This window comes from Rhinolophus sinicus, linkage group LG05 (genome assembly GCF_036562045.2).
Source record: "Rhinolophus sinicus isolate RSC01 linkage group LG05, ASM3656204v1, whole genome shotgun sequence".
Taxonomy (NCBI): domain Eukaryota; kingdom Metazoa; phylum Chordata; class Mammalia; order Chiroptera; family Rhinolophidae; genus Rhinolophus; species Rhinolophus sinicus.
In genome coordinates this window covers 53,183,664-53,202,353 of record NC_133755.1, presented here as the reverse complement: position 1 = coordinate 53,202,353, position 18,690 = coordinate 53,183,664, and the positions used below count along the sequence as shown (strand labels likewise).

At 47.1% G+C, this 18,690-nt stretch overlaps 1 protein-coding gene across 6 annotated transcripts in view; it reads left to right on the top strand.

Moving 5' to 3' along the window:
- The window catches only part of SLC4A5 (solute carrier family 4 member 5), an 84,745-nt gene that overhangs the window by 53,753 nt on the left and 12,302 nt on the right, over positions 1-18,690 (top strand). For all 6 annotated transcript variants that reach the window (XM_074332195.1, XM_074332194.1, XM_074332192.1 and 3 more), the window contains 6 exons: positions 3,965-4,023; positions 5,390-5,590; positions 10,973-11,086; positions 12,369-12,530; positions 13,313-13,491; positions 14,955-15,027. In XM_074332195.1, coding sequence (XP_074188296.1) covers positions 3,965-4,023; positions 5,390-5,590; positions 10,973-11,086; positions 12,369-12,530; positions 13,313-13,491; positions 14,955-15,027 — 788 coding nt within the window. The remainder of the gene's footprint in view (positions 1-3,964; positions 4,024-5,389; positions 5,591-10,972; positions 11,087-12,368; positions 12,531-13,312; positions 13,492-14,954; positions 15,028-18,690) is intronic.

Here is an 18,690-nt window from a genome sequence, read left to right as displayed (position 1 = left end):
GAACACCCCCGAGAAGGTAAGAAGGCCTGCTTTGCCTCTGTGTGGGGGTGACGGGGAGGCCACACCTGTCAGGAATGCTGCCCAGTTCCTGCTCCAGGCCAGAGGTAAACCTGATGGAGCCTAAAACCCCTCCCAGATCCGTGAGAGCATGAGATCCCCCTGACATCGCTCCCAGTGTGTAAGGTGAGACTGCACCAGAGGGATGAACATCCCTACAGATGGGGACACATCCAGCGTGGAGGGCCGGTCAGGGTGAGGGAAGGCCTGACAGCCGTGTCATCTGAAGGACAGTTGGAGAACCTGTGTGATTCAGCATCGTGGAGAGGTGTGAGGGAGAAGGACTGTCATGTCTGTCACGGGGCCAGATCCATCCTGTGTAACCACAGGAGGCAGAACAAGGAACGAGGAGCAGAAGCTCCAGGGAGCTGGGTGCTGGCTGAATTCAGGGAAGAACTTAGAGTGCTGGGAGCCACCACCCTGAGACTATTGGCCCCCCGGGGGGGGTCGCAAGTTACTTGGACACTTCCTCGCTGTCCATCTGCCAAGGGTGTTATAAGAAGGACCCCTGCACTGGACAGGAGGCTGAATCAACCACCTGGTCAGTGCCATAACACTCAGTGCCACGCCTATGCTTCCTTTCTGACCAAAAAACTGTAAAGTTAGGACTTCCCATAGGCTAACCCCTGGCCTCCTTCACAGTCATAATTATGCCCCAAAGAGCCTTCCGTGGGATGTGCCCAGACTGCTACAGAGCAGGGGCCAGAGATCCACCCATACGTCTCAGCAGCACCGGGCTAGAACCACAGAGAGCAAACTGAGGTCCAGAGACCACCCAGGGTCACACTGAACCTTGGTTTTCACAGCTGTAAAGGAGGGGCATCCACACTGGCCCTGCCCGTCTCGTGGAACTCTCGTGAGGTTTTCAAATCGGGTTGGAGGAAAGAAGTGGATATTGTGTTATTCAGCCCCTTAATAATACTATTGATGAAAGAGATTGGTCATAAGTCAATAAAAATATTTTCTGCACAGTTACTGTGCACCCTATTTTAGACGAGGCCTTGTGGAGATAAAGATGTCCTGACCTCAGGGAGTACAGTTCCCTGCATCACTGCACTGATTTTGTAAAGAAAGCTAGACTTAATTTTTTTTCTTTCATTGTTCTCTATCATTAATTTTGAGTTATTCCATTAAAATCCCATGGGTGACACGGTCCTTTGTCCTGAACTGGGACGTGTTGCTTGCCCAGAGGATCACGGAGATCCTACCTACAGGCCCTTTCTGTTCTGCCCTACGGCGACTCCTGTCTCTGTGGGCTGGGCCCCACCAGGGCACTCCTGTTTGCTGCTTGTGCCCTCTGGACTGTGGATTCATTGCACTGAACACAGATATTCCCACACACAAAGCTTTTGAAAGTACACATGCTTGCTCTCTTCTAGAAACAGTCCAAATTCTGGGGCCATATGTAGAGCTTTGGTCAGTCTGAACCTCATGTGTCCACAGGAGAAGCCAAATCTAAGCGTGCCCTAGAAACAGCATATAGGAGCCTGAAGACAGGATTTGAGGAGCAAAAAGATACCCACGTGTCTCCAACTAGCATCCGCTCTGGCCTTGCCCAGGTGCCTGATGTCACCTCATCATTTTGGGTCAGGTTATCGCCCTGGTTCTCCAGACCAGCAGCACCAGGGCCATCTAGGAACTTGTTAGACATGCACATTCTTGGGTCCCATCCCAGACCTGCTGGATCAGAAAGTCTGGGGTGGGCCCAGCTGTGCATTAGCAGTCCCAGGTGATTCTGATGCAGTCTTAAGTTTGAGAACCACTGCTCTGTTGCGCTATTAATTAGTAACACTGAGCCAGTATTAACCACTAACCCTAGTAAGATTGGATTTTCACTTTCTTCACAGAGAATAAGGGAACTGGAACGAGGACACGTTAGTTTTGATTAGAATATGAAAAGGAAAGTTCTGGACATTTGGGAGACTGGGGAGGGGGAAGTGACTGAGGAGGGTTTCTTTCCCAGCCTGTGGGCCACTTGCTTATGAATTGTTCCATATTCCTAGTTTTCCTGCAAAACCCAGTCTGACTATGGCACGCTATCACTCACTGTGTCTTCACCATGAGAGCTTGTTTGGGGGCATTCCTTTTTACATTTAGTCTTGTTTCCATTATAACTGATTTGTATTTTATTTATGGTGCTGCACACACTGACTTGGCTGCTTGCAATCCCAAGTGAGTACCACTTATAAACACTAGAATTTCAAAATATTTGATACTTGGACACTCTGGAATTTTCCATGTTGAATTTCTTCCTTCTTCATCTTAAAGTCACTGTCAGATAAATCCTACAAAGTTCTCGATATAAACGAATGGCTAAGCCTAAGGAAAAGATATAAAAGGGGTGTTTGGTGTGACAACCTTGGCAATGGAAAGGCACCTGAGCTCGCCAGGCTCAGGCAGCAGCTGGAAGTCTTCGAGCGTTTGTGTGGGTAGCCCAGAGTCAGCTCTCTTGCCTGCCTTCTCTGCTCCATTATTAATAGTGCATCACGTTCTCTTGGTCAGTGGTGTGAGGAAAGGCAGCAAATGTCCCTAATTTCTAGGAAGTGAAGTTTTCTTTGGAATAATCCTAACAAACTGCTGGTTGGAGAGCTTCCAGGAGTATTCTGATCTAGGTCAAGGCTGAATTCCTTGGCCACTCCCAGTTCAACTGTCCCAGAAGTGGACAACACAGAGGGGCGCTGTGATCAGATCCACCAAGATAGATGGCAGCTTGTTGGAGGCTGAAGGAAGCTTCAAGAATAGCCTCTTCGTCCCTCTAGGTTCCTAACCACAGCCAACAGGAGCCATATGGGGCTTGCAGTGCATTTCAGATTTATTGCCAGCACACTGGCTGCCAGGCCTCCTCCCTCCCTCCCCAAACCTCTGCAGAGGAGCTGCCCAGTCGGCCTTCACTTGGAGGAGGAAGGCAAGGAGGACCCGGCCCTGCTCTACCCATGCAATGCAGGAACAAGAGAGAGGAAAACAGTGGCCCTCCAGCGCCTGCCTTTATAAGGAATGGCTGTATCCCTCAGGGAGGGGCTCACAGGTCCTCTCAACTCTCCTCATGGCCCCTGATGGGAACCCTCATATGCTCCATAAGAGTCAGGGATGCTGAGGCCAAGACCCAAATTTAGTTTTCTTCAGATTGTACTCAAGGGGCAGATTAGAGGAGATAATATCAAAGCCAGTGAGTTCTTAAAGGCCCAGCTGACCTAAAAAGAAAGAAAGAAAGAAATCACACATATGAACAGGGCAGGAGAGAAGGGAAATGTGTGTGGAGGGGAACAGGGCAGGGAAAGGCACTCGCTGTGTGGAGCTGGGAGGTGTCTAGGCCCTAGGCCAGCCTACCTGGGGCGGATCATGGCTCCTCCAAGCATGTGCTGTGTGACCTTGGGCAATGGGCAGGTTACTTAACCTCTCTGGGCCTCAGTTACCTCAGCTTTAAAAATGGGGCGATGTCTTGTGGATTTAAGAACTTAGCAAGCTGTTGTGTGTAAAGGTTTGGCATAGTGCATGGCATAGAGTAAGTTCTTTGAAACCGGTTAAGAGCACAGACATGTGTCCAGTGGCTGGTAGGGATTCACAAGGCACATTATTCACTAACTCGTGTCAGCACTTTGTCTTGGCAGCAGATCCCTTATTTCAGGTTTTAAAGCCAGCCCTTCAGCATCAGGCAGGAGCTGTCTTAGCCTGGCCTAGATGGTCTGTCAGAGCTGTGGCCCGGGCGCCCCTTACCACCCGCCACCTTCCCTGGACAAAGTCAGGAGAGGGAAGAGGGGTTTGATGAGCAGTCTCACAGTAGGAAGCCATTCCTTGGCTCTAAGGAACTGGAGGGAGAAGGGAAAGGGTGGGGGCCCAGGAGGGGGTGTTCACAGGCTCCCTGCCCAGCAGCTGCTGACCCTTCCCCGTGTCCTGTGTTCATCCACAGCGAATACAACTGGGTTCGATGCTTCAGCCCTGCTGCCACCAAACACCAACACTTCTCTGGTAAGTCCTTTCCTCTTACGTCAGACATTTCAGAGCTTTCGTTTGTGGGCAGAGTGAGAAAAGTTGGGAAACTGAGACCATCTTATGGCAACCCAGGCTGGCAGAGTCAGCGCCAGCTGCCCGTCAGGTCACCTGTGGAGTTTTGTCAACGCACGTTTTTATTTTACGTATGTACTGTCCAAATCCCATTTTACAACATGCGTCACTCCATTAGATCTATGTGCATCGCACACACACACACGCACACACACACACACGCACACACGAAGAGGAGATAGATGTGAGGAATGGTAAGTAGGGCTGCACAAACAATGCTGTCAGCAAAATTTCCCATCCATCTTTCTACCTTCTTCCTTGTTTTTCTACCTAGGACCCCCAATTCTCACCCAACAATGCCCCTCCCCAGCCCCAGAAAGTTTATTCATGCTCCCCACTCATTGAATCTGGTCTGTTCTTTGTGCTCCTGAGTCCCCTGTCCCCCAGCTCTGCTCTGCCTTTCCAATAATAATGAGTGGTGGCCCTCAGGAGCCGGCACCCAGCCTAAGTGGCTCCAACGGTGGCAAGTCCAAAACCAGGTGAAGGTGAAGGGTAGCGCCTGGTAGGCCCTGGGGGGAGATTCTGGGACCTCACATGTCCCCAGGGTTGCTCCTGCTGACTGCTCGGCTGGCAATTTAACATAAGATTTTTTCAAATATCTGATTTTGAGGAAGAATGGATTCAGTCAGTGCCTATGTCTGAATACTTGAGGGCTAAAAAGACATCTAAGAAACAGATGTGGCCCTGTCCTCAAACTTGCTTGTAATAAGCCTGTGGAGACAAACCTGATAAGTAATGAACAGCACAAGCAGAGCGTATCATGTGTCAAATATGGCCAAATGTGTGCCCTGGATTGTAGGCTTCTGGGACACCAAAAGGGGAATAACTGACCCAACAAGGGTCTAACAAAGATGAGGTGTGAACCCAAATATGTGTAGGGGTGTACACAGGGGAAGGAAAGGGGAGAGTAAATTTGAGACTCTCCAGGAGGGAGGTGCTGACAGGACCCATGGTTGATTCACTGCGCTGTGAGCCCGGCCCACTGAGGGAGAGGGCATCCGTCCCTCTGCACTTTTCCTCTCTGCTAACACAGCAGTGCATCCTAGACTTCCACTAAGAGACACCTGTCAGCTCCTGATTTCCCCAGGGAACCTCCTGTTGTTCATTCCTTACCCTGTCCCCAGGAGCATCATTCTGTTGCTGGGTACCATGGGGCAGGCGGGCTGGGGCCCCTTGGGGAGCAGGAAGGGCTGCCTGAGGACTGTAGGAGAGGACACGCTGACCCACCAGGAAGGCCCTTACCCTTTCTCTTCTGTGCTTTGTCTCCAAGTACAACCCCCTTAACCTCACAGAGCTGGACTGGTCCCTGCTGAGCAAGAAGGAGTGTCTGAACTATGGTGGGCGCCTACTGGGGAATTCCTGCCAGTTCATCCCAGATCTGGCACTCATGTCCTTCATCCTTTTCTTCGGGACGTACTCCATGACCTTGACCCTGAAAAAGTTCAAATTCAGCCGCTATTTCCCTACCAAGGTAAGTTTACCCTGCAGTTAAGAGGGTACCTATAATAAGACCATTCACAAGACCTCCCTGAGAGGATTCTGACACACTCCCAGGATGGATGCCACTCACTTACTAAGGTTTCAAATTAAGAGCACAGACTTGGAATCAAAGAGAACTGGGTTCCCTTGCTGTCAAGTACCCTTGACGACACTTGGTATTGTCATACTTTTATCTTTAGTCGTCTTGTGTTTTCGTAATTTTCATTTCCTTGATGACTAATGAAGTTCAAATTTTTATCATATGTTTATTGGCCATATGGCCATTTGACTTTTTTCTTGGAAGTGCCTGTTTAAATCTCTCATACATTTTCTATTGGGTTATCTGACTTTTTCTTTCTGATTTGCAAGAGTTCTTTACGTATTTTGGATAGAAACCTTTTTATGATCATATGTGTTGCCAGTATCTTCTCCCAGTCTGTGGGATTGGCCTTTTTTTTTTTTTTTTCCTTAATGGTATCTTTTGATTAACAGAAATTCTTAGTTTTACTGTAAAAAATATACCAAAATTTTCCTCAAGGAAAATATTGGAGGAGTTATTCTTCTATGTTATCTTCTACAAGTTTCATTGTTTTTCTTTTATGTTAGAACTACAATCTATCAGGACTGCTTTTGACATTATAGTATGAGATAATATTTGTTTTTTGATATAGAGAGCCAGTTGTTTCAAAACTTTTTAAAAAAGATTATTCTTTCCCCCACTGCTCTGCAATGCTTCCTTTGCCACATATTAAATGTTCGCACACAGTGGGGTCTATTTCTAGGTTCTTTATTCTGTTTCACTAGTTTATTTGTATGTCAATATCACAGCCATCATTTCTGTGGCTTATAATCAGTCTATGTATCATACAGACCAACCTCTCCCTCTTTGGCCTTCTTTTTCAATAATGCCTTGGCTTTTTGTATTTCCACATAGGTTTTAGAATTATCTTAAATTTCACCAAAATAAAAAGCTTGCTAGAATTTTGATAAGATTCTGTTGACTCTACATGTGGGGGGAACTGACACCCCTTAAATTTTGAGTCTCCTGATCCATGGTCTGCCTCACTATTTACTTAGGTCTTCTTTCTCTCCATAACGTATTATTTATAGGTTTTGGTCTTAAGGTCTTGCACATTTTTCATTAGAGTTATTCCTAGGTATTTGGTTTCTTAATGCTATTATAAATTCTAACAATGTTTTAATTTTATTTTCTGTTCTGTGGCCAGAATAAGACATTAATTAATCAAAATAGCCCTTGAAAATGTGAGCAATAGTTGTACCATGGGGATGAGCACTCAGAAGAATTTTTTTTTTTTAAGATTTTATGGGGGAAGGGGAACAGGGCTTTATGGGGCAACAGTGTGTACTTCCAGGACTTTTTTCCAAGTCAAGTTGTTGTCCTTTCAATCTTAGTTTGGAGGGTGCCGTTCAGCTTCAAGTTGTTGTCCTTTCAGTCTTAGTTGTGGAGGGCGCAGCTCAGCTCCAGGTCTAGTTGCCATTGCTAGTTGCAGGGGGCACAGCCCACCATCCCTTGTGGGAGTCGAGGAATCGAACTGGCAACCTTGTAGTTGAGAGGACGCGCTCCAACCAACTGAGCCATCCAGGAGGCAGCTCAGCTCGAGGTGGGGTGTTCAGTCTTAGTTGCAGGGGGCGGAGCCCACCATCCCTTGAGGGACTCGAGGAGTTGAACCGGCAACCTTGTGATTGAGAGCCCACTGGCCGATATGGGAATCGAACCGGCAGCCTTTGGAGTTAGGAGCATGGAGTTCTAACCGTCTGAGTCACTGGGCCGGCCCCAGAAGAATTTTTTAGCAACTTTCTGCCACCATAAACCCCATGAGCACTCTCCTCAAGCCACCTCCAATAAATATTACTGCTAACATTAATACTACTAATAATGATAAAAATCTTTGATATGAATAATTGGATTTCCCCCCAATATTTTATAAAAATTAAATACAAGCTCTTTAGGAAGCTTTGCAATCTATAAACTGAGTGAAAAATAGTGTGCTTGCATCTTCAAGACAGATTCTCTCCCTTCATCCCTACTTCCAACCAGATCATTTCCCTAAGTCACCTCTTACATAAAAAGTATAGAGCGGTGACTGCATCTGAGAATGTCTGTTTCTTGAAGTGCAAAATATTAATATAATTCATGTAGCATGAAATTCTTTACCATCTCCTTCCCCCAAAAATTACTTACAAATTGCTCTGTTACCTCCTGGAATTTAGTATTGCAGAGAAGAATGAGACCACACTATTTTATACCCATCAGATTGGTAAAAACAGAAAGGGCTTGGGATACCAAGTGTTGAAGATGAAAAGCAGTTAGTGGGAGTATAAACAGGTACATCCAGTTTAGAGAGCAGTTGCCTCTCTCTGATAGAGCTTAAGGTGGATACAATCTTCAGCCTGGCACTTCCACTCCCAGGTATACTTGTACACCCCAGAAAAACTCTCACACAGGTACAAGGATGTTCATAGAAACATTGATTCTAAGAGGAAAACAATGAAAATAATCTAAATGCATCGATCAACAGGAGAATAAAGAAATACATGGAAAACAATCTAGCACATACAAACTAGGCTGCAATGCAGACACAGACTAGAGCTATCTCTCTCCCCAAGGAAAACTATCACAAACATTATGTTGAACAAATAAAGTAAATTGCTGCTTATAAAGAAGATTACAAATAATTTGACACCATTTATCTAATGTCTTCAAAGATGTAAAACAATATCATATTTCATTTAGGGTTATGTATATATTTAGTAAAAGTGTAAAGATGGGAATAATAAACTCCAAGTTCAGACCAGTGGGTCTCTAGAGAGCAGGGACAGTGATGTCACTGGATAATAGAAGAGTCATCAACTGAACGGGCACATTGCTATTTCTTTAGGTGGAAGGAACTTCATGGCTGTTTATTATATCCCTCTTTGTGCTAGGTTGGACCATGTGAAATTGTCTACAATAAGTCCTCACTTAACATCACAGATAAGTTCTTGGAAACTGCGACTTTAAGCAAAACGACTTTTGACATCAACTTCACCACCATCTAATTGGTAGAAACAAAAGTTAAGTTCCTACTGCAAGCATATTTCTGGTCGCAAAAACATCACCAAAATTCTAAATAAAGAAACAAAGCACTTATAATGCTACACATTGAAATAAATGTGCACTATATATACATTTAAGACAGATTAATAAAAAACAAGTAAGGTCATTCTTTTCCAAGGGGCTTATTCCAGTTCAGGGTGGCAGGTGGCAGGTGGCAGGAGCTGATGCTTGCAGCTCAGGGTGCCAGGCGGGACCACCCTGGACAGGACGCCCTTCCATCTCAGGCACATCACACACACCCACACTCCCTCAGGCTGGGACAATGCAGACACGCCAATTCGCCTCACGTGCACATCTCTGGGGTGTGGGAGGAAACCAGAGTCCCTGGAGAAAACCCAGACAGACGTGGGGAGAACATGCCAACTCCACACAGACAGTGGCCTTGGCCAGGAATTGATTTTGTTTGTCATCAACATTATAACGAAACAACCTTGAACGAAATGACATTATTTGAGGACGTGTTGTGTATTGGACGGTTTTGACCTACAAAAAATGACAAATTCATGTGGGTTAACTTAATAATGTTTTGGTCTGGATGCTGGGAATATTGTAGGGGAGCCAATTATAAACCTGGCACACTGCTTGGTTCTGCAGTGACCGATGTTTTATATGACCATAATAAGATAAAGCTGTTATTGATTTTCAACTTTTAGAATGCACTTATAGATAAAACACAAAAGACACGTTTACAGAAGAGAATGTAAAAATCAAAGTGGAGCAACCACAGAATGGAAGGGGTTGGGGGAGGAGAAAGGTGATGGGAAGGAAGCAGCAGCGAGCCTGGCCTCCCATGATGGACACTGACAGATACTGGCAAAAGCTAGTGGAAAGAGAAGTTTGATTATATGACTTGAAAGTGCAAAGGAAACCCATAGAAGGAGTATGAAAATAACCCTCAGAGATTGGGAATGAGGAAAGGAGGGATAGTGCAAGTAAGCTAAATTCTTACCAATAGATAATGCCTTAAATTAGTAAATCAAGGGGCCGGCCCGGTGGCTCAGGCGGTTAGAGCTCCATGCTCCTTCGGCTGCCGGTTCGATTCCCACATGGGCCAGTGGGCTCTCAACCACAAGGTTGCCGGTTCGACTCCCGCAAGGGATGGTGGGCTGTGCCCCCTGCAACTAGCAACGGCAACTGGACCTGGAGCTGAGCTGTGCCCTCCACAACTAAGACTGGAAGGACAACAACTTGAAGCTGAACAGAACCCTCCACAACTAAGATTGAAATGACAACAACTTGACTTGGAAAAAAGTCCTGGAAGCACACACTGTTCCCCAATAAAGTCCTGTTCCCCTTCCCCAATAAAAAATTAAAAAAAAATTAGTAAATCAAAACATAAAAGTATAGTTTATTCATTAATGACATGGAGGAAACCACTAGAACAACTGAAATCAAAGACATATGGAACTATCCGGAAAGGGGGCTGGACTGAGAAAAGGTGAGGTGGGGGAACTTTGCTTTCTATACTATGTGTGTTTTTAATTGATTCCCTATGTTATTCTAATACCAGTTTGAAAGGGAAGTAAGAGGTACAGGGAGCGAATTCATTGTGCCTTAACCTGCCCCTGCCCTTCCTGATTTATTTCCCTGTGGTTCTCTGGAAACTGCTGTCTCTAAAGAGACAGAGAAAAGGTGGCAGGGTAGCCAGTGGTGTGGAAGGGCTGTTGGACGACAGAGAGGAAGGTGAACTCCAGAGCCTGGCCTAGGATGGGCCTCCTGAAACAGGGGAGCAAGAGGCGAAGGACACTTGGTGAACAGGAGGTCTGAGAGTAGCCAGGGTCCCCAGGAGAGTTGGGGGCTTCCCCCCACCCAGCTTGGCTGGCAGTGCAACAATCTGTCACACATTTCTAGGAGCTGAGATTTCCTTCAGAGTTCAGCCCTTGCCCTCACCACCCCTGAAGGGTGACCTAATTCAGTTGGTCATACCAGAAAATATCATCAGTGATGGCGCCATGACACATGGACTGTAACAATTCCCACTTTGACTAATGGAATCCCTTGGAATGCATCATAGCTCAGTTATGCCTAAGAGGTACATGCTATCATTATCTCCATTTTACAGATGAGAAAACTGAGGCTCCAAGACATGACATGCTTCCCCAAGATCACATAGCCAGCAAGGGCAGAGTGGGAATGTGAGCCGAGGTCTGCTGACCTCAGACCTCAAGCTCTTACCCGTTCTCCTCTTTGCTGCCTGAGGACTGGGTCCACCTGCGGTTGGGCAGGTGCTTTGCTCACTTGCTCATTTTTCTGCAGGTCCGGGCCCTGATAGCTGACTTTTCCATTGTCTTCTCCATCCTGCTGTTCTGTGGAATCGATGCCTGTTTCGGGCTGGAAACCCCCAAACTGCACGTGCCCAGTGTCATCAAGGTTTGCTCTGGACACTAGCTTGCCTGCCTACCAGCTGCAGATCCTTTCCCCTCTGAAATGATCACTTTCACATACCCTCAGCCAAGCGACCATGTGGGTGGGTTCTCTGTGCCTGCTCCACCCTTCCTGTATAAAACAGCCTCCCAAGGGGCCGTCCTTTGAGGTGGTGGGTTGGGGACATATTCACAGTGAAATCCCACTGTGTAGCCACAGGGTGGGGATGGTGCTGGAATTTAGCAGAAGCCCCTTGATTTCCACTTGAGGGTCTACAATTCCCTGGTTCCTGGCAGTCTACAAGCTGAGCCACCTGGGATTTGTTGAAAATGATCCCTTAGAACAGTGATTCTCAAAGTGTGGTCCCCAGACCAGTATCACACCATCACCTGGGAACCTGTTAGAAATGCCGATTCCCAGCTCCAGCCCAGACCTGTGGAACCAGAAGCACCACGTGGGTGTGGGGGCCAGCACTCTGCTTAACAAGGGGGTCTGGGGCCTGCTTACGTTTGAGAACCACTGCTTCACAAATTCCCCATTAGTCCAGACTTGGTGCCATTTGCTTGTAGCTAGGCTCCAGCTCTGCTCCCTCACAAGGAGCTCCCCCATTTCCACTGGGCTGGGTGGTACAGGTTCTAGAACTGGTCCTCCCTGCCTGTTGAGAGCTTGACCTTCCCAATATTACTTCAGGGTTCTCCTAAGGAGCTTAAACACATCTCGTAAAGCTGGTGTTGGCCTTGAGAATTAAAGCAACTCATTCTCTTAAAAAACAAAAACAAAAGCTGAACTTCAGCCCAGCTCCTGCACAGATGGTCCCTTATTTTTAATATGCAAGTCTGAATTGATGTTCGGTGCTTTACAAACAATTCTATAATGCTCCCCAGACAGGTGACAGGGGAGAGACAGCAGCATCAGGCACTGGGCCCATCAAATTCTTTATTCTTGCCTGTTGGGCCTCATTTCTCCTTCTTGTTAGTTTGCAATTATGGAGTGACTGCAAGCTTTCCTCCAAATGCCCTCGCACTGCACCGCCCTGTTTCCCAGGCAATCCCAGGCGGCTGCCACAAATGATCTCAGTTCTGCAGACACTGCACCCTGGCCAAGTCTGTCTGCCTTGGGTCTCTTTGTTCTAACGTTGCAGGCGCCAATGTCTTTAAGGGAAAGGATTGCATTTGAAAAGTACCCCAGTTGCGGGAAAGGCCAGAAGGTGGGGGGAATGGGGTCCTGGGCAGCACGTGCATTGGGACAAGGGAGAGAGGACAGGGCCCTCTCTGTTTGCTTCATGCAGCCCACGCGGCCAGACCGAGGCTGGTTCGTCGCCCCCTTCGGGAAGAACCCATGGTGGGTGTACCTGGCAAGCATCCTGCCCGCCCTGCTGGTGACCATCCTGATCTTCATGGACCAGCAGATCACAGCTGTTATCGTCAACCGGAAGGAGAACAAGCTGAAGGTAAGGCTGGTGCTTGGAGCGGAAGCACAACCTCTTTCCTCCCACAATTCAGAAGGAACAAAGAAGGGAGATGGTACGTCTATCAAAATTTGGGGCCATTTATGAAGCAAAATATGAGTCCAGAGGACTGGATTTCTGGTGTGGGTGGGGAAATGTGACTTCCAGTGGCAGTAAGGCCACCAGGGCCAGGGTGACTTGATCCACGGACCAGGACAAGCCTAGGGTGAGCCACTGGGCATCTTGTTTCTCCTAAAGAGACCCCCCCAGTTCTGTATCTCCTGACAGTGTCCTTGGGAGTCTGAGCAGGTCCAGAACCACGAGGCAGAGGCATCCTTAGCCCTCCTGGTCTCTGCACCTCCCCACCCTGCCTCTGAGTCTGGGCAGATTCGGGCTACCCTCTCCCCCATCCCATTCTGGACCACTCGAGGCTTGGTCTAGGGCCTGCCCCAGCCAAGCCCTTCGTTCAGGAACTGCAGATATATTGTGGCCACTGGTAGCATCCTTCTTCCCAAGGACCCAAGCCCAGGGCCTCTCCAAGCCTGAACACCCCTCTCCCTCACCTGTGTTCCTACCCTGGCTCACCAAGCCCTGGGGTTGGTGAGGCCTGAGCACCTCAGGGTGACAGCCCCCTCAGAGTACTCTCTACAAGGCCAGGGGGCGCCCTTGAACCATGTTCCACAAAATGGCTGCTTTGGGGAAGATTTCTGCGTAACCTACCCCACCCCAACATATGGTCAGCAACAGGCTTCTAGACAGCTTCTCCTCCCCTTCTGCCCCTGCAGAAGGCTGCTGGCTACCACCTGGACCTGTTCTGGGTGGGCATCCTTCTGGCCCTGTGCTCCTGCATGGGGCTCCCCTGGTATGTGGCCGCCACGGTCATCTCCATCGCCCACATCGACAGCCTCAAGATGGAAACGGAGACCAGCGCCCCTGGGGAGCAGCCCCAGTTCCTGGGGGTCAGGTAGGTGGGGGTCCAGGCCTGGGGACAACCTGAGCAGGAGTGGTCAGGTTGAGGGAGGGGAAGCAGGTTTTCTTACCTTCAGGGTGTTTGGGTGAAAGCGCCTCTGCTCTGACAGCCCAGGCACCACATGAGTAGGAAGACTATTCCGGAAGTGAGGGAAGAGGGAGGTGAAAATGCAGTTCTAAGTGGTGCTTTTTTCCTAAAAGGTTCCTAGCAGGACACCACCTTTGCCCATACGCACACTCGCCTCTCACCTATACAGGCCACTCAGGAGCCCCACATGCCACTTCTGACCTGCCCCTTTGTGTCCTCTTCAAGAAGCTCTGCGGCGACTGTCCCCCAAAGCCCTCCTGTGGCTTTCGGTTCTGCTCAATCTCCATTTCTCCAGAAAGCCTTCCAGGATCATTCTCACCCCCGGAGTGTGGCCCATGGCCTGTCACCTCTGTTCCCTTACTTGCTCCTCCTCTCACACCCACGTCAGGTGTGGCAGGCAGACCTGTTTCAGACAGAGAAGCACATCTTCCACCTCTTAGGGTGTCCGAGATGAGCCCACACCAGCACTGGCATTCTCAGAAGTGGTTGTCCTAAGAGCTTCTCCCCACTGCCTCAGGAGACCTGGGCTGCCCAGCTGCCCCAAGCGAGACTTGTCTGGTCAGGGCAGGGTCCCCTCCCAGACCCCTGAGCCCCAGATGGCTTTGTCCTTGAGCAGTCTGTCCCACAGCCCCCAGCTCTTCCCACCTGCATGCATTGTGTCTGGGCCTGGGCAGGCAGGAAAACACACCTGCCCTCCCACCCCTCATACCTGCTCTGCCAGTATCCAGGCCCCCTTCCAAATCCTCATTAGTCGTGTCCTACAAACATGGGAACTTATTATAATCAAAGGGCAGGGATAATAAGCACTTTACATCCCATTTCACGCTCACAACAGCCCACTCTCCAAGTAGGTGCCATTATCTCTCTTCTTCTGGGGAGAAGACATTTAGGGCCTTGCCTGGTGCCACACAACTAGTAAGTGGCAGAGCCACCCCCAAGTTGGTCTGGCTCAAGCACCCCTGCTATTAGCCCCTGCACTGGACAACCTCCCAAATACCCCTACAAAACTCCTTCACCTCTGTCGGGGCTCCCTCTCTCCCCACGTGCCAGTCAGCTGAGCCTCTGGCAACTGGCTTACTCTCTGGAGTGGGGGAGCAAGGCAGAGGCTAGGGCCTTGGACACGCCTTCAGGTGCCCACAGAGGGCCAGAGGCTGGAGTGGTCCTGGAGCATCTCACAATCCCCTCGACTGTTCCCCTGACTGTCCCCCCCGATGTTCCCCATGACTGTCCCCGCCGACTGTCCCCCCAACTTTTCCCCTCCAACTGTCTCCCCAACTTTACCCCCCGACTATCCCCCTTGACTGGTCCCCCGACTGACCCCCTGACTGTACCCCCCCAACTGTCCCCCTGACTGTGCTCCTCTCTGCCAGGGAACAGAGAGTGACGGGCACCATCGTCTTCGTCCTGACAGGGATCTCCGTCTTCCTGGCTCCTGTCCTGAAGGTGAGACTTGGTACCGGCCCCCAGGTCCCCAGGTCCCCACCTACCTGAGAAAGCCCTGGCCCGATACCTCAGAGGTGGGGACAGGCTCCCCACATGGCCCCTAAAAAGGCGGAATCCTATTAGGCTAAAGAGATGTTTCATTATCATCATTGTTTTTTGGAATATTGCATCGTTTATTGTCAACAGCAGTCAGTCCTTACTGCTCTTTCCACCCCTCCCAGGGTCCACCCTCACCTTTCTGGGAAACACCTCAGAAAGTTCTGCCAAGCTCCATCTTTGCTTAGATCAGGAGCTCCCTGAACTGGTGATTTCACATTGGTATGTTTATAGTTCACGAGAGGCCTCCTGGCTCACCCGTTTTCTGAAGTTTAACACTTGAAGCGGGGAGGTCGCTGTACGCGTTCTGGGGGTCTGTTTTCTGCTTGTCTGTGTGGCATGTCTTAGGCACATAAGTGACTTTTCTCCACTGTCTGAAGCTCCTCTTGCTCGTGTCCCTACAAAAGCTGAAAGAGACGAAATCAAATGGGAGTACCTTAAGAGCATGTGTCCCCAGAAAGGTCTCTCTCTGCTCAGGTTTCTGCTTCTCTCCATTCCAGTCACCCACGTGTTGTATTTGTTTGCTGCCATAACAAAATACATACCACAGACTGTGTGGCTTCAACAACAGACACATTCACAGTGCTGGAGGCTAGAAATCCAAGACCAGAGTGTTGGCAGGTTTGCTTTCTTCTGAGGCCTCTGTCTTTGGCTTGTGTATGGCTCCCTTCTGCGTGTCCTCATGGGCTTTGCTCTGTGTGGGCACATGTGTGTCCTAACCCTTCTTCTTCTAAGGACACCAGTCATACTGGATTAGGGCCCTCCCGCGTGACCTCATTTGACCTTAATTCCCTCTTTTATAGACCCTGTCTCCAAAGTCAATCACATTCTGAGGTACAGAGGGTTAGGACTTCAACATATGAATTTGGGGAGCCACAATTCAGCCCATAACACCCATCAATGGCCCCTTTTTCATAACCAATGCCTACAAAGGCTTTCTTCCTTTTTTTTTGAATTAATCTTAGTGGGAGTTGCCCCAGTCTTGTGCAGATATTTTCTCCCTTTGAATATCTCAAAACAACTCATTCAGGGATGACCGTGTGAAAAACGAAGACTGAAGAACCAGGATGTTAATTGATTCATTCACAATGGAAAATGTTTCTAGCTGGAGAACTGGTGCTGGGCACACCCACACAGTAGGTTTGAGGCTAGATATTTTTTAAGGGGTATTTCAATTGTGCTGGAAACAGATCACACACAGGTGGGCAGACATTTTGTTTATTTAAAAGTGTATTTTAAACGGCCAGAGAATATTTAATTTTGTGGAGAGGGTTACAAAGAATCATTGTGCAGGTCAATCCTGACAGTATTTCACAGAAAGCGTTTGCATAAAAAAGCTGAACTCTAAGAACATCCTACTTTAGGGGCCCAAAGTTCCGGGAAACACTCGGTGATGGCAGTGTCCTCGTCCTGTGAGAGAGAGCTCAGGCAATCCCAGGCATGCTGCCCTGGCTATTGGGTATGTTCGGGGATTTAGTTTTTTAACATTAGCTCTTATTAGTAGCTGAATAGAACACAAAGCTGTTAGAAAATTCCGCTGCAGTTTTCCTCCTTCAGTTCCATTGACAATGTGTTCAATTATCTTATGGGCGCATTTATTATATTATGAGTATACATTTTCTAGGCTTTTGTACTCATATGCTTGACATGTCTGATTTTAGTAAATTTTTGTTTGGGCACTTATATTGTCTATTTTCTGAATTTAAATAGCATGCCCACGGAGTATACTTAAATAAAATAATCAAAATGAAAATAGTTCTGTGCCTCAGATTTGACATTGCCAAAGGCTTTGAGGGTCATCCTTTAAATGATATGTGGTCACATTGCTCATTTTCGGATGATATGTAATAGCTTTCTATTTTAAGCAGTAATGGAAACTTTTTTCTGCTGTACTTCTTGGCTCAAATGTTTGTAACTTTCCCAAGTTGTGGATTGTATTTCTGCATTAATTTATGTACCTTATAAAAATAAATGGACTCTCTTAATAGGGTAAGATGCCACATATGGGGAGATGTTAATTATTACTCTTACCATCTTGGGAAACTTTCCACGGGTCCACATAGCTCCAAATGCTCTGATATTATTTTTGCATTTAATCACAAAAGGACTTGAAAAATCCTGCCCCTGTTCTTTTACAATAAGAGTGGAAAAAATATAATATTTTAGTTAATTGGTGAGTTAATCTATTCCACAAACTTAAAAATAATCTGGAGCCTTTTACTAGAAATAAATGATAGAGATTTATTCAAGGATTTGGAGTCTGTAATATGGGAACACAGCGAGGCAAAAACCCAGAAGTGTTCCAAAGAAGAAAGTAAGGTTAAAAGTTCTTATAGTAAAAAGTACATTCTTGAGAATAATCAGTCCCACATTCTTAACCTTAGGATTCTTCCAGGATGGTTATCAGTCAGATGTCAGGCCGTCAGGATGATGGATGCCAGGTGGTCCAGAGATGGGTGTCAGGAGGTCTGGTCACATCCAGCGGTCTGGGTAATGGATGTCAGGTGGATGTATACATGAGTTTTTCAGGGGGTAATTATAGGGCTACCTGGAGGTCCAGATGTATATCCAGGCATTGACGCAGGACCTGAAAGTTCAAAAAAAGTTTAAATTCCATGCTAGTTAGAACAAGAATGAAGTCTTTCCTCATACCTCAACTTTCATGTTAATTATTTTAGCAGCTTGGTTAAAATGACTCCATTTCCCCCCCGTCTTCACTCTTCCCTCAATCTATTTGGTAAATTTTATAGCAGAGAAGACCCATATAGATTTTTCTTGATCATAAGATTTAGGATTCTGATTTAATTATACCAAGATGCATACGTTTTTATAAGGATAGGCTTTCAGAGGATGTGACCAACTTTACATACACCTCTTCAGAGACTCATTCCACCTAAGACTGCTCCTGGGAATGAGAGCTCAAGAGTATCTTTGAGGCATATGTTCCCCATCCCAACCAACAACTATCCTGTTCAAATCACTTCCATTTTAACCGATCAAAATAAAATCATTTCTAATAACAACAACAACAAAAAGACAGGCTTCAAAATTGTTAGTTTAGTGATTGACGCATTATCACTAGCTAATACCAGTACTAAATACTAGATTGATTTTAGGTCAAGGAGAGATATTTGGTATAGCCACTTCAAGAAAAATATAACTTAATACAAATCTGACTTCTTATATTTAATCGCAGCATTTATTTCCAATCAAGAACATTTCCTATAAAGCTTGTTTAACTTTTTGTAACTGTAAATTTGCTCAAATTAGGCATAGCTGAGTACTAGACTCAGAGAACTTGTACTGGAGAGCTGTCTACCTAAGACCATGCTTTAGCTGAAATCTTTAATTCTTGTTTATGTAGCCAACAGAGGAGCGGTCCCCCTGATGCTACAAATTTTAGAGCAAATTGGATCCTAACGACTAGTGTTTCTATTAATGTTTCTATATCAGCTACTAACTATACCTGTCTTTGTACCAGTTCCCCCAATGGAGTTCTATTCTAAGGCTTCTTAAATGTTAATGTATATAAAATCACCTGAATCTTGTTAAAGATACTGATTCAGT